Here is a 16,078-nt window from a genome sequence, read left to right as displayed (position 1 = left end):
CTCGTAGAGCTTTTGCAGTCATTCATGGCTATGCACAGAGCAGTGAAAAATTTGAGTCACCCAGTGAACACATTACCAGCTTAGGTTGAACAAGATGCTGTTCTGCCATCTTGTTTCAGTTCACATACTGTAAAAAAATGGTCCTTTACGTGGCCTATTTAGTGACACTTTTGTGCTTTTTGTTGGTGATCTTGCTGTTTAAAATTGTCCAAGAAGGCTATGATGTGCCTTTGAAAGAAAATAAGTGTTACATAAGCTTTGTTCAGGCATGAGTTACAGTGCTGCTATCTGTGAGTTCTCATGTTAATCAATCAATGATACATATTAAATAATATTTTTAAATTTGATTTAAAACTTTATTGAAATATAGTTGATTTACAATTGTTTGTGTCTGGTGTAAAGTGATTCAGTTATACATATATAAATATATATATATTGTTTTTACACTCTCTTCCATTATAGATTGTTAAAAGATATTGAGTAGAGTTCTCTGTGCTATACTGTAGGTTCTTGTTGGTTATCTATTTTATATATAGTAGTGTGTATATTTTAATCCCAAACTCCTAACTTATCCTTCCCACCTCCTTCCCTTTGGTAACCATAAGTTTGTTGTCTGTACCTGTGAGTCTATTTCTGTTTTGTAAATAAGCCCATTTGTATCCTTTTTAGATTCCACATATAAGCAGTATCATATGATATTTGTCTTTCTCTGTCTGGCTTACTTCACTTAGTATGATAATCTCTAGGTCCATTCATGTTGCTCCAAATGGCATTATTTCAATTTTTTTCATGGCTGAGTAATATTCCATTGTATATACATTTGCCATATCTTCTTTATCTATTTATCTGGTTTTTTTGGTTTTTTGTTTTTTTTTTCTTTTTGTGGTACGTGGGCCTCTCACTGCTGTGGCCTCTCCCGTTGTGGAGCACAGGCTCCGGACGCGCAGGCTCAGCAGCCATGGCTCACGGGCCCAGCGGCTCCGTGGCATGTGGGATCTTCCCGGACTGGGGCACGAACCCGTGTCCCCTGCATCAGAAGGTGGACTCTCAACCACTGCGCCACCAGGGAAGCCCTATTTATCTGTTGATGGACACTTAGGTTGCTTCCATGTCTTGACTCTTGTAAATAGTGCTGCTATTTAATTGATTAATATGATGTATTACTTTATTTTCAAATGTTGAACCACCCTTACACTCCTGGGTAAGTCTCATTTGCTCATGATGAATTTTCTATTTTTTCTTGGTTCCTCCTTATAGTTTCTAGTTCCTTTTTACAGTAATCTGCATTTCTGCCAATAACCTTTCTTAATTCCTTCAGTATTTTCATTATCTCCTTTTTGTCTATTAGACGAAAGAGGTCTGTTTCATTTTTTGTTGTTTCAGGGGAACTCTCTTGATCTTTTTATTGTCAATGGTTCCTCTGCTTCTTCATTTTACTTATATTTCTCTTGCTATGAGTTTAGGAAAATCAGTTATCTACTGTGGTCCTGGAGGGCTGCACTAATGTGGGAGCATCCCTTTGTAGACTGCGTGGGTTTAACATTTTTGGCACAGGGGCTGTTTTTAGTATGGATGGCCGCCACCTTTTTCCTCAATGTATGCTGGCCATTATCCCCTTGATAGGAGGTGTGACTGGTGGTGTGGTGGCCAGAGCCTGCACTGGATGTTGAGTGGGGCCTCCTCTTTGCTCTGTGGTTGTCACTGCCCTGTCAGGGGCAGTGTCTGCTACCTAGATGTTGGAGTAGATGTCCCCAGATCTGTTTCTGAGCTGCGTTACTGAGCTGTGGTGTGAGGTAGGTGGGACTGAAGCACTCCCACTGGGAGGGGAGCCACTGAGTATTCCTCTGCTGGAGCTGTTCACCTGTGGGTGTGCTCTGATGTGTCACCTTTCACCCATTGTCTGGGCTCACAAAGTACAGTTGTTGGCACTGCCCTTGGCTCTGCCTCTACCGTGGGTATGCCAGCCATTCACCCAGGTGTCTCAAGGACACCAGCACAGAGCCACTGAAGTCAGGTCCCAGGACAGCACAAGTCCCACACCTGGACCTGCTGTGGGAGCTATAGAGGTAGCTTAGACCCTGGCATGGCCCAGTCCCTGCGTGCATGCACCCACAAAGCCCATAGCTATTAAGGCCAGACCCGTCCCAGCTGCGGGAGCACCCGCTGTCTGTTCGGATGTCCCACAGGCACTGAATTTTCAGCCCTGCTTTCTAAGTTCTGTGGCCCCTGGGGCTCAGCTGTGCTTTTGGCCCTACCTCTGAATGTGGGCAAACTGCTGGTGTCTGCTCCCGAGGCTGTGGTTGGCCTCAGAGCCTGCCTAGGTGGCACCTGGGGCCTGCAAGACTGCCCAGGTGGGAGCTGGCCGAGGTGGGGTGGCTGGGGGCGTGCTCTTCCAGAGCCTGCGTGGGCAGGGGCTAGCATGTGGAGAAAGAGGCTGTAATGGCAGCACCCCCTCCCCGCTTTGTGCACCACTTGACAACAGTGCTTCATTTCTATGGTGGGCCTGGCTTCTAGTCCTGGTTGTGGCCGTACCACACTCCAGCTCCTTCAGTCTGTCTCCGAGCAGCCAACACCAGTCCTCTCCCCAGGTTTGTCCTCTAAACCCCATGTTTCAGCACCCAGCCCCCACCTGTACCAGTGGATGCGCATTAGGCTGGGGGTACAGGGTGGTGGCTCGGACTGTGTAGGTCTCTCTGTTCTGCCTGCCACAAACCAGATGCCATGCCCTCCTCTAAGCCTCTGAAGCTCCTTTTCTGTCCCAGCTGACCTCCCCGCAGATGAGGAGGCTTCCCAGGGTGCGGGAATCTTTCCTTCCTTCAGCTCCCTCCTAGCGGTGCAGGTCCTGTCCCCCCCCCCCAACTTTTTTCCCCTCTTTTTCATCCTACCCAGTTATGTGGAGATATTTCTCATCCTTTCAGGTGTTTTAGGACTTCTGCTGGTGTTCAGTAGGTGTTCTGTAAGAATTGTTCCATTTGTATATGTATTTTTGGGAGGAGGGGAGTTCCACATCCTACTGCTCCACCATCTTGATTGGAGCCCCTCATTTGCTCATGATGTATTAATTCTTTTAATATTGTTAAAGTTGATTTGCTAGTACTTTTGAGGTTTTCAGCTATATACATATGGGATGTTGATCTGTGCTTTTCTTATCTTGTGATGTCTTTGATTTTGGTATCAGGGTAATAATGGCCCCATAGAATGAGTTAGGCAGTGATTCCTTTCTTCCATTTTTTGGAAGACTTGATATTAATTTTCCTTTAAAGGTTTGGTAGAATCCACCAGAGAAGCCATCTGGTCCTGGAATTTTCCTTATTGGAATTTTTTTGGCATAATTGATTCAATCTCTTTACTTGTTTTAGGCCTATTCAGATTTTCTATTTCTTCTTCAGTCAGCTTTGGTAGTTTCTGTGTTTCTAGGAATTTTAAAAATTTCATCTAAGTTGTCTAATTTGGGGGGCATGCAACTGTGCATAGTCTTCTCTTACATTTTATTCTGTAAGGTTAGTAGTAATATCCCCACTTTCATTCCTGATTTTAGTAATTTGAGCTCTCGTCAGTCTAGCTATAAACGTTTCATTTGTCAATTTTATTGATCTTTCAAAGAACCAAATTTTGGTTTGATTTTCTCCATTGTTTTCCTATTCTCTATTTCATTCATCTCCACTCTAGTCTTTTATTTTCTTCCTTCTGCCTTCAAAATGTTAACTAATTAGGGAAATGCAAAGCACAACTGAGACACCACCTCACACCCAACAGGATGGCTACTATGAAAAAGAACTGACAAGGATGGAGAAATTGGAACCCTTGTGCACTGCTGCTGGGAATGTAAAATGGTACAGCTTCTGTGGGAAACGTGGCAGTTCCTCGAAAAATTAAAAATAATTACCATTTGATCCAGCTATTCTGCCTCTGAGCATATACGCAAAAGAACTGAAAAGCAGGGTCCTGAAGAAAACTTGAACACTCATGATGATTAGCAGCATTATTTATAATAGCTAAAACATGGAAGCAACCCAAGTGCCCATTAACAGATAAATGGACCAGCAAAATATGTTGTGTATATACCATAGATATTATTCAACTTAAAAAGGAATAGGTATTTCTAAACATTTCCCTTGTAATTTCTTTTACTTTATATTTTTGAGTTACTTTCTTAGTGATTGCCCTGGGGATAAGTAACATCTACATTTAGTTTATAACAACCTAGTTTAGACTTTAGTTTATAACAACTTCACATCAACAGTGTACAAAATCTTTGTTCCTATATAGCTCCATCCCCCACTTCCTATGTTTTCTGTATTTGTCAATCATACTAAGGGGTGTCCCCCACCCCTGGGCTGTGGACCAAGGAGGAGATTGGCACATAATTACCGCATTTTCTTTTGCTTTTTATTTGAGTGTGTGTTTGTGTGTGTGTGGGTTTATATCACTCAGTGACTTCTTCCTAACTTTTCTCAGAGATATCTTTAAAGTGCTTCTTTGGGGGAATTTTCTCATTTAGAGGAAGTTTTAGTCCTAGTTTCTGATCGCTTCCGTTGAAATTGTCTACAAACACAATCGGAAATCGAGGCTTCATACCATCCAGCTCTACCCCAAATGTTGAGAATTAAAAAGAACAAACCTGCTAAAATCCTGGTGACCAAAATCGTGCTAGACAGGGTGGGTGTCGGTGGGGAGCAGCAGCCCCGGGACGCCTCCCTCCTCCCTTGGTGGTTGAATCAGAAGGATGCAGACAGGCCGAGTGTGGTCCGAAGTAAAGGGTTTAAACTCTTTCATTCCTTAGCAGTTCTCATTCAGTGCCACAGACAACTGATGAAGGTGAAATAACTGAACGTTAGGAACCAGGCCACAAGGCAGGAGGTGAGCAGCTGGCAAGCAAGCAAAGCTTCACCTACTGCTCCCCATCGCTCACATTACCGCCTGAACCATTACCCTCCACCCCCAGTCTGTGGAAAAAAATGTTGCTGAAATTGGGGACCGCTGCTATTGAGGATCCCTTGCATGTGATTTGAGTAGATTCTCTCGTTGCTTTCAAGATTTCCAATCTGTCAGTCTTTCAACAGTTTGATTATGTATTTCAAAAAGGATCTTGGGGTTTATCCCATTTGGAGTTCATTAAGCTTCTTCTGTATGTAGATTAATGTTTTTCATCAAATCTGAGAAATTTTTAGCCATTATTTCTTCAAGTATTTTATGCTTCTTTCTCTCCTCTCATCTGGGACTCCCATTATACATATGTTGGTACTTTTGATGGTGTCTTATAGGTCATCTCTTAGGCTCTGTTCATTTTTTAAAAATTTCATTCTAAGCATTAATATAATTCTCAGACTGTATAATTTCAATTTGGCCTATCTTTAAGTTCTTTCATCTATCTGCTCAAATCTTCTTTGGGCCCCTCTAGCAAATCCTTCATTTCAGTTATACTTTTCAACTCCAGAACTTCTGCTTGGCTTCTTTTTAATAATTTGTCTTCTCATTGCTGTTCTCTTTGGTTAGATATTTATTCTCAATTTATCCTTTATTCTGTGGACATGGGCTCTGTGCATACCAGTCGTAATTGGTAGTTATTGTCATAACTCATTAAAATCATATCTAAGGCTCCTTTGAGCTTGGAGAGTCTTGGAAACAGCATGGTGCAATACCATTCACGTTTATTAAGAATTTTTTTTTCCAGAAGAAATGGTAATGAAGGTTGTGTTCTTGGGGACTATAGCAGGGCTCAATAAATGGGATTCCTTATTTAATTAAAATTAGTGAAAGTATTTTTCTTTTCAGAAGCCTAGTTGTGAGAGATAAACAACCACATGTTCTGTAGATAGCTGACAAATTTCTTTTACTTGTTTTTGTATCCACGTGATTGATTGTAAAAAAAAAAAGCAAACAATGCTAATGGCCACTTTGGTAAAAACACACAGTGTTCAAACCTAAGGAGGATTACATTCTTTGGACAGGCTTTATTCCCAGGATATCAAACCCCTTGGCCATGACAGCAGCTACTGCTTCGCATAGCAGCATACGCCACATGTTCACCTTCAATACTTCTCCTGAGAACATAGAAAAAGACAGTAAGTTTTCTTTTTACAAATCACTATTAAAGAATCTATGTTACTTCTGGATTTTACTGAGAAGTGAACAGCCCAACCCATAGATGTTTTGGGGCTTTAACTAGAATCACCTTTACCTTAAACTCTAAGGGGAGACAATGCAAGAAATTAGTGTTCCATTCAAGAAATCTATTTTCAACTGATGATAAAAGAGACACGAGGCCTGCATTGATTAGATTGTAATTTTATCTTTCTTTTTAGAGTTATTTCCTAGGCCTCATGGTCTGAATTAACTATAAACTTTAACACCATAATGGTGAGATTTTTTTCCTAATGAAGTTTTAGTTCTCAGGCATGACTCTCAGAAATGCCTACTTGCCATGTAACACATTAAATCAGTCTACTTCATTAACTATGTAACAGGGTAGAGCAAAAAGCCTACAAAAGGTATCATTTTTCCCCCAAGCGTAGTTTTCGTTATCAAGAACCCCAAATATTCATTCTGGGACCCTCAGTCACACTGCTTTTGTTGGAAATGTCCTATTCCTAGTGGCCTTCCAATTGTTTTTCTTTAGAGTCTTATGGTTCCATCCCATGTGCCTGAGGGTGGGGAAACTAGTCAGTTTGGGAATGGGAAGAATTCCGTTTATGCTTTTATTAGAGCTAGCTCAATTCTGTCTTGTGTATATGATACGGATTAATGTGTAATGGGGGGAAAAATGGGGGGGGGAGATGGTTTCCGTAAATAAAACAAATTGAAAACCACCTACATCCAACTCAAATAAATGCCTTGTTGGTGCCCAATCCCCAAAATGACTACTGGATGAGCCACTCACCAGTTTGTCGATCTTTCTCCACACAATAGCAGCTATCATAGAATTCTGTGAAAGTAGTTGCCAGCTCATAGATATAATCACAGAGAGTGTGGAGAAATAAGTCATCTAAAATCTTCTGCAGAACCTCAGGGAACCGCAAAATGCACCGGCCTAGTTTCCATTCCTTCTCATGGTCCAAAATGATCTTGGTCTCTCGAGCAGCTTTCTGGAGCATTTCTTCATCAATACTGGCTAGACGTGCAATCGACCTGAAAAATCAGGTAACAGCCATCATTCCCCTTTGTTAAGTACATTCTTCTCCATTGAAACATGTAATAAGAAGTGACTGATATAAACTGGAAATAATCATCATTTGATTCAAAATAAAACAATGTTATAGGGCTTCCCTGGTGGCGCACTGGTTGAGAGTCCACCTGCCGATGCAGGGGACACAGGTTCGTGCCCTGGTCTGGGAAGATCCCACATGCCGCGGAGCAGCTGGGCCCCTGAGCCACGGCTGCTGAGCCTGCGCGTCTGGAGCCTGTACTCCGCAACGGGAGAGACCACAACAGTGAGAGGCCCGTGTACTGCAAGAAAAAAAAAGAAAAAAAAACCAACGTTGTACCCACAACTACCTGATTCTAGTGAAGGCATACAACAAGTAAGCCGCTGTATTTCCTCTGTCATCCAGCATTTTGTCAAAGGAGAAGATATAGTCATTCAACCGGTTATGGGAAAGATCAGCATATTTGATACAGCCATAAGCAACAGATGTCTGAGCAGCCTTCAATTCCTCTGCGGTTAAGACCTTTCGGAAAAAGAAAAAATACTTCATAATCCTGTCTGATAGACAAGAGATGGGCGTAAGGAGCATCTAATGGTACTTTTTAATCAGTAAACTTTAATAAATATCAACACTGAGGTAGGAAGACACGGACCAATCTACAAAGAAGAGAACAATGAAAATACAACTCAACAGCTCTGCATAACGAAGAATGTTTCCATGAGAAACTTGATTTGTAAATTATGAAGTGTCTACTTGAATATGTTACTCAGTAAATGAGAAACTGAAAGCACCAATTATTAGTTTATATCCGCTTCATTCCATCGGAGATTCTGAGGTAGCTTACAGGAAGGAAACAAGTACAGTAAAATAAAAACAAAAATTAGGGTCAGGTAATTAACTGGAATTAAAATAGGGTGTCAAGAACTGGAGATCTAATATTGTTTTGCTAAATTTGGTCATACATTCTGAAGCATTATTAGGTCACAAGTGTAAGTAAGGATTTCTGTTCTGGACATGATGCAGTAGCTTGAAGTAGACTAACCCTTCCAGCAAAATCAACTACTTAAAAGCTGAATAAATTATATGAAACAACTGTTTGAAGTCACGAGAGAGCATCAACAAAGACACCGTTAAGACAACCAGATGGCATGCTATCTGTCGGCCAGAAAACCTAACTAGGAAGATGATATTATCTAGAACCATTATAATTTTTCATCTACAATGTCAGATGAAATGACTAAAAACCAAGGAGGTGAGGTAGGGGGAAGGAGTAGAAACAACAAAAACAAGTCAACAGCAACTTTAAAGTCTGGAATTGTTTAAAGAATACTTATTAGCTACAAAGAAGAAAAATAGTAACTTTCCAGTGGAGAAAATTGATAGCATCACCTTAACAAAGTGATCAAAATTAATATTAACAATCATGAGAAATATCAACATCACGTGCCTCCTGAAATAACAAAGTGAGAAGAACTCCTATCTTCCCAAGACTGCATAACTGGAATTTAATCATGAGGAAAACCAGATAAATCCAGCTGAGGGACATTCCACAAAAAACCTGACCCTTTGTAAGTGTCAAGATCATGAAAGTCAAAGAAAGAGCAAGGAACTGCCCAGATTAAAAAAGATTAAGGAGACATGAAAACTAAATGCAACACGTGATCCTGGACTAGAAAAGGGACGTCCGTGAGACAAACGGCAAAACTTGACTAAGGTCCGCAGATTAGTGAACTGTATTGCAGCCATGTTAACTTCCTGATTTTGATAATCATACTACGGCTGTAAGATGTTAATACTTGGGGAAGCGAATATGGGAATTCTCTGTACTGTTTTACAATTTTGGGTATGTCTGCAATTATTTCGAAATGAAAAGCTAAAAGAAAACTATGATTAAGGTATTCAAATAATTAGGCGAGAGACAAAGTTGGATGAAAAGTAAAATTTCAATAGACATTTGGAATACAGAACAGCAAAATATCTGAAGTAGAAAAATATTCAAAATAAAGCACAGAGAGAAGAAAAGTGAAAAAAAAAGTGAAAGACACTTTGGGAGACAATCAAAAGTTCTAACATAACATATGTACTTAGAATTCCAGAACAGAATGGGGCAAAGATGCAATATTTGAAGAAATATGGCTGAGAATTTTCCTAAGCTGATGAGGAACCCAACCCACAGGAAGCTCAGCAACTCCCAAGCAAGATAAGTACAAAGGAAAGAAGGAAACTCCCTAACTCCCACTCCAAACCAAACCTAGGCAATAAAAAAAACTGCAGGGAGGAATAAAGTTCACAGGAAAGGGTAAATATGTGGATAAATATAAATGAATAGATGGTCTAAAACAAACACTGTACAAAAGACTTGAACGGACCCTTCACAAAAGACACCCAGATGGCCAATAAGCAATAGTCAACATAAATTACTCATCAGATAAATGCAAATTTTAACCATAGTGAGATACTAATACACATTCACCAGAAAGCTAAAATAGAAGACTCACAAAAAGATATAGTGGAAGATATGGGGCAACTGGAACAATCACATATTAGTGGTGAGAGTGTACAAAGGTTACAACTCTCCTTGGCACAATTTTTAATAAAGTTAAGCATAAGCCCACTCTACAACCCATCAATGCCATTCCTAGATATACATCCAAGAGAAAAAGTGCATGTACCCATAGAGTGGCTTGAACAGCAATGCTGAAATCAGCTTCTTATTTGTAATAATCAACAAACAGAAACAACCCTAATGTCCATCAACAGAAGAAACATAATACTATTATCTAGGGACTTCCCTGGTGGCACAGTGGTTAAGAATCCGCCCACCAATGCAGGGGACACGGGTTTGAGCCCTGGTCCGGGAAGATCCCACATGCCGCGGAGCAACTAAACCCGTGCACCACAACTACTGAGCCTGTGCTCTACAGCCCATGAGCCACAACTACTGAGACCGTGTGCCACAACTACTGAAGCCTGTGTGCCTAGAGCCCGTGCTCCGCAACAAGCGAAGCCACTGCACACTGCAACAAAGAGTAGCTGCTCGCCACAACTAGAGAAAGCCTGAGAGCAGCAATGAAGACCCAATGCAGTCATACATACATACATGTTATCTAGCAATAAAAAGAAATGAACTACTGATACACCTGGAAAACAGAACACACGTTATGATCTCATTAAAGTCCTCAAATAAACAAGTGATCTATGGTGATAAGAAACTTTCTGGGGTGATGGAAATATAACTTGATTGGTTGGTGTTATCATGTCTATACATATGTGTGTGTAAAAATTCATCAAGCTTTACATTTTACTGTGTGCAAATCAAAAAATACTAGCTGAAATGGCCAAAGAAATAAAAGTCAAAGCAGTTTTTGTTATCATGCAGACTAAACAAATTGATTAGATGACTAAATTTTCCATTTTTCATCTGATTGTGCCACTTGCGCCTAGGCCAGAACTAAAAGGCAAAACCATTCTGGAGATACCAACTGGGTATACCTGACAACCACCTACTGGAAATAGAGAAAAAAAGTATCTTACATGTCATTTTGCTAACAGTGGAAAGGGAACAGATGGGAAGAATGTAGCCTTACAGCCTGCCTTCATGCTCTCTGGATTATCAGTGATCTACCCAAACCAAACAAGAGAGTGTGTCCTCAAAGAAGCTTTTTTTTGTTTGGCTCTTTGATGTCTACATTTCTTCCTATTCTGTGTCTCTTTTCTGTCATTTTACTCTTGTTTATAGTAATTATGTTCATTCCAAAATACCACTTGACTTGTAGGAGAGTAAAAGACCTAAGACTCTTTGAATCTCAATCCTTGACATCTGTTATTCCCATCTTAAAATTTTTTTTTGATGCTCTTTTTCCCACTTTGATGCAGTTCCTCCAAATTCCACACAGATCCAACCACAGTCCTTTCTAAGGGTGCTATGAAAGCCCATCATGTTTCCTACTCTGATGGCTCGTCAGTGGCCGAGAGTGGTAGGTGTTTACTGCTATGATCATTCTACAAATGCTCCCAGACAAAGGAGCTCAGCAGATGTACACTCTAATGTAGGCTCTTCATTCAGACTGTCTCAATCTTCAATATTCTCCCATCACTGGTTCAAAGCAGTGACAGGTGAACTGCCAATAAGAAGCAGAGATTCTATGCCACATTAACAAAGGCAGAAAAGGCCATGGCCTTTTGTAATAGCCAAGAACTGTATTTTCACAATAAATACTCAACAAGAAACAAATTGTGCAATAAAATCTGAGTAATATAAGCCTGTCAAATGTGGACTGATGCCTTATAATCCTTCCCAGTTCTCTCAATAAAGACAAAAATAAAAAACCACAACACAATGCATGCTACACAATACACAAATAAGTCTTTGGATTACCTTGTCTCTTTCTTTTTCCTTCAATTTGTCCATGGAGCGTTTTAGTCCTTCTTCCAGAAGGTCTATGAGGCGCACTGTTTCACCTGATCGTGTTTTAAACTTCTTCCTAATAAAATTTAAATGTCCCAGTTAAACAGATTTTGAAGCAGACCTTCCAACTTAGAAATCTTTGAAAATTAAGGTTTGGCACTGCCTCATTCAGCTGACAACCAGGGAGGATGCCAAAAGAAAGTAGATACAGTCAAGTGTCTTTCATCTATTAACCCTCAACTCCAAGCATTCTATGCTTTAGGCTCCTAATAGCATTCTCTACATGTTCACCTTTAATACATTTGCTAAAACAGAAAAAAAGAAGACATCCGTTAATTTGTTCATTTTTCTGAACACAAAGTTTGGCTCAGTTGTTTTACCTTCTTAGAAAATTATTAATTACACTTTTGCTTCTAGAATTGCTTGGGAAATAAGCAAATTCTTAACTGGAATCTTACTTGCATTTCTCTCAATAGTAATTCCACCTGTCCAGTGGTAACCAACCCTAAAAGCATATCGGAATCAGCCTGAGAACTCAGAACTGGATGCCAGGGCCCCATTCATTCTCACTGAAATCAGAATCTCTGTGGATGGGGCAAAAGTACTGATAAGCACTGCCCTGGGCAACTGCACTATTAAAAAGCATTTCATGAAAACTGGATTTTACCTATTAAAAAGAAGTTTGCAAGACATCCAAATATATGATGTCTTTTTCTTTCTTTTTTTTTTTTTAAGTTAAAAAAATCCTTCAATCCCAATAATGGTACAAAGGAAGCATGTTTTTCTATCTAACACAAAGTCTGCTAAAGTAATTGTGATACTTCCTGTTAAAGTTATACGTTCAGAGCTGCCTTAAAAAGGATCATCTTGCCCTTCACTACAGAATTAAAACTCCTTTATTATTCCAAAAATACATTAAATACTTGCACAGCTTTCCTTATACCATCCCCTCCCCTCCTTGAGTGTTCCAACAACTTCCAGACCTTCTGTGTGATGAAATGATATCCATCATAAAGCCTAGCCAAAATGCTAAGAAAGCCTTCCTTTATGTCTCCACTTTGCAATAACTGGTCTTTCCCATTATTCCCTACCTGCGTCTGCCTTGAATTTTTGTTTTTTTGTGTTGGTCTACTCCTCTGACCAGTGGTTCTAATATGAGGGATGCATACCTGAATACCAAAAGAGCTTTCAAAAAAAGATGCCTAATACCCACTGTAGACCTAATAAGTCAGTAAGTCTCCTGGTAGGGCCTGGCATGTATATTTTAACAGGCTCCACGGGGAACTGCTCTGCTTTAGGTGACAGGCTTCTTCAGGAAGGAGGCCATGTTTTATGTTATCTTAATGTACACACTGTGGAGCACCCAGCCAATGAGGTGCTCAATAAACAGGAAGATGATCAAATAAAATGATGTTATTTATTGCAAAAAGCCTTAAAACAGAAAAATTCACTAAAAAATAGATGGCAGAATCTGAGCATTTTAATGTCAATATTTAAAATATGGTAGGCTGCTACTGGCTAACTATCACTGATATTATTTTTCTTTTTTATGGTGTAGGACACCATAGTTACATGATACTGAATGCAGAAATATAAAACAATAACCAAAAAAAGAAGTAAAAAATCCCTTAGCCATTACATGATAAACAAATTAAATGCCAATATATAAATATTGGTGATAAATATCAGACATAAAAGGTAAATGTGTTAATTTTCCCCTAACTGTAGGAATAATCATCTAAATGTTAGTCAAAAAAACCAATAGTTAGGAAACTAAGACACTATAAAGCAATACTAACATGTGGGTTAGTTTTTCAGCTCTTTCTTAGGACCATGAAAACCACAGTAAGGACCCAGTGTCTTCTAATTACAAAAAAGCACAGCTATACAGAAGAGTCATATATTACAATTAAATGTTTGATCTAAGGTATTTGGTCTCCATATAATCTTGTATCTAAAATAAATACCCTGACACCCCTAGCCTGCCTTTTACATGCTTAATTAGGGCTTTTGTACACTGGCTTGTTAAGCATCTTGAGCTAGCTCATGCAGTTTTTAGAAACATCAACCACTTTTATGTGATGGTAGTATTTAGGCCGTGTCACCAAATCTAAAATGCTATGGTGATTAAATAGCTAAGTGATCCTAAGACAATATTAAATGTAAGGTGTTAAAAATTTCTCTAAATTCTCCCTAAAAGGCTACGTTCTCTGACAGTGATAAGACATAGGTACAAAACATCTCAGCTGCGTACACCACTACAACATACGTAGACTATGGTAACCAATGAAATATATCCTCTTTCAAAGAAATCCGGGGGTCAGGTGTGTCATTTCCACCTTCAGATTTTCCAGACTTACTTGTCTTCCCCCAGCACCACACCAAATCCAGCATGAGACACTCGAGTTACTTCAGGGTCATACCAACCAATCATTTGAGCACCACCAAATACTGTCTGGAAGTGTAAAGACTACAAAGAAATAGAAAAGTTACTTGCTAAACGTTCTAATTAAAAAAATGACTTAAAGCTCTTCTGCTTAGGAATAAAAATTTGTAAAATTCAAATCACTCACACATTTTGTAAGGCAAGTAAAGTTGTAAAAGCTCTTCTTTATTCCTTATATATGAGAAAAGGAACACCCTTTCAGTTTACAGAGACAAGCGGGTAAGCTGAGAAGTGTACAATCTTGGCCAAATCCAAACCCTGTTCCTTCCCTTATATTACATTACTTTTCTGAATTTTTGTAGAGAAATTTATAGGGTCTTATAGGGCCAAATGCCTCACCAATCAGACAATGTAAACATATACAAGTCTTCAAACTCACTTACTTGTCCATTGTCCACCACATAGATGATCATATCTGCTTTTTCCTCAAACAGTCTTTGTTTAATAGCAGCCAGGTCAGATGTATCATAGGTATAACCTCCATCTGATTTTACTATGGTTAATGGTATGGAACATCCTGGAACAAACACAATCTTTCTGCCATCATCCACTTGCACAAATCCTAGAAGAAAAAAAAACTTTATTAATAATGTTAAAAGAATCTTAAAGGACTATAAATGCTTCGCCATTATAGGATATTTATTAGAGAGCTCAAAAAAAAAAATCACAGGATTTTTTTCCTCAATGTGACCCAGTATGAGCCTTGGAAAATGGCTATTGTCAAGGTTGTCTGGGCACCCAGGGTGTGTTCAGGGCACAGGTGAGATATCCTGGCAGTTGTCTGGACTAACACTACACTTGACTCCCAAACTCTTCATAGAGCATCCCATTGGAGCCCACCTGCTCAGCAGACACAGAACACGGAAATCTGTGCTTTGCTTTTTTTTTTTTTTTTTTTTTCAGTACGCAGGCCTCTCACTGTTGTGGCCTCTCCCATTGCGGAGCATAGGCTCCGGACACGCAGGCTCAGCGGCCATGGCTCATGGGCCCAGCCGCTCTGCAGCATGTGGGATCTTCCCGGACCGGGGCACGAACCCATGTCCCCTGCATCGTCAGGTGGACTCTCAACCACTGCGCCACCAGTGAAGCCCTGTGCTTTGTTTTCAAGCTGGAGTCATAGCCTTCCTTTGGGAGAGGGATGCAATTTTTATCATTACCTCTTAAAATGTATTCATTCATTTACAGTTTTAAAGTTAAAACTGCAACAGAGTTCAGGAAACAAACATGGAAGGATTTAGCATCTGGAATGATTAGTGTAAAGTAAAAATAAAATCATGTTCACACACTCCTGATGAAAAAGACAAAATTCTTGGATGCAAGAAGGGACAGGAGAGTACATGATGGTAAAAACAGCTATCTTTGAGTGCCTGCTACTATGTGCTAAATACTATACTAAGCCTTAAATTCAACCTTCACAATAACTCTATGCAGTAAATGCTGTTATTACTGTTTTTTTTTTTTTTTTTTTTTTTACACTTTAGGAAACTGATGCTTGGTAAGGTGAAGGCAGTATAAAATGCTGGTTAAAAACAAACTCTGAGGGCTTCCCTGGTGGCACAGTGGTTGAGTCTGCCTGCCGATGCAGGGGACACGGGTTTGTGCCCCGGTCCGGGAAGATTCCATGTGCCGCGGAGCAGCTAGGCCTGCGAGCCATGGCCGCTGAACCTGTGCGTCTGGAGCCTGTGCTCCGCCATGGGAGAGGTCACGACAGTAAGAGGCCCGCGTGCCGCAAAAGAAAAAAAAAAACCCAACCAAACAAACACAAACTCTGAAGCCAGACTGCCCAGGTTTGAATCTCAGACTTATTACTTATTAGCTATGTAACGCTGGGAAGTTACTAACTTCTCTGTGCTTTTCTCATTATTAAAATTTCATTATCTTAATTGTACAAATAAAATATGCTAGAGAGGGTAGAGAAAAGGGAACCTTCTTACACTGCCGGTGGGAATGTAAATTGGTGCAGCCACTATGGAAAACAGTATGGAGGTTCCCCAATAAACTAAAACTAGAGTTGCCGTATGATCCAGCAATCTCACTCCTGGGCATGTATCTGCACAAAACTATAATTCGAAAAGATGC

At 39.9% G+C, this 16,078-nt stretch overlaps 1 protein-coding gene across 2 annotated transcripts in view; it reads right to left on the bottom strand.

Moving 5' to 3' along the window:
- Positions 1–334: 334 nt before the first annotated feature.
- Positions 335–16,078, bottom strand: part of RARS1 (arginyl-tRNA synthetase 1) — a 37,662-nt gene continuing 21,918 nt past the window's right edge. The window contains exons 10-15 of one of the 2 annotated variants that reach the window (XM_059063077.2): positions 14,383–14,561; positions 13,914–14,023; positions 11,524–11,629; positions 7,495–7,667; positions 6,881–7,128; positions 335–6,044 (exon numbers count right to left, since the gene is read on the bottom strand). In XM_059063077.2, the coding sequence (XP_058919060.1) occupies positions 5,935–6,044; positions 6,881–7,128; positions 7,495–7,667; positions 11,524–11,629; positions 13,914–14,023; positions 14,383–14,561 (926 nt within the window). In that variant the 3' untranslated portion in view covers positions 335–5,934. The remainder of the gene's footprint in view (positions 6,045–6,880; positions 7,129–7,494; positions 7,668–11,523; positions 11,630–13,913; positions 14,024–14,382; positions 14,562–16,078) is intronic. The other variant, XM_067032291.1, reaches the window with a different exon arrangement.

The sequence above is a fragment of the Kogia breviceps genome, chromosome 4, assembly GCF_026419965.1.
Source record: "Kogia breviceps isolate mKogBre1 chromosome 4, mKogBre1 haplotype 1, whole genome shotgun sequence".
Lineage (NCBI taxonomy): Eukaryota > Metazoa > Chordata > Mammalia > Artiodactyla > Physeteridae > Kogia > Kogia breviceps.
The sequence above is the reverse complement of the archived record's forward strand: the minus strand, read 5'-3'. Positions and strand labels throughout refer to the sequence as shown.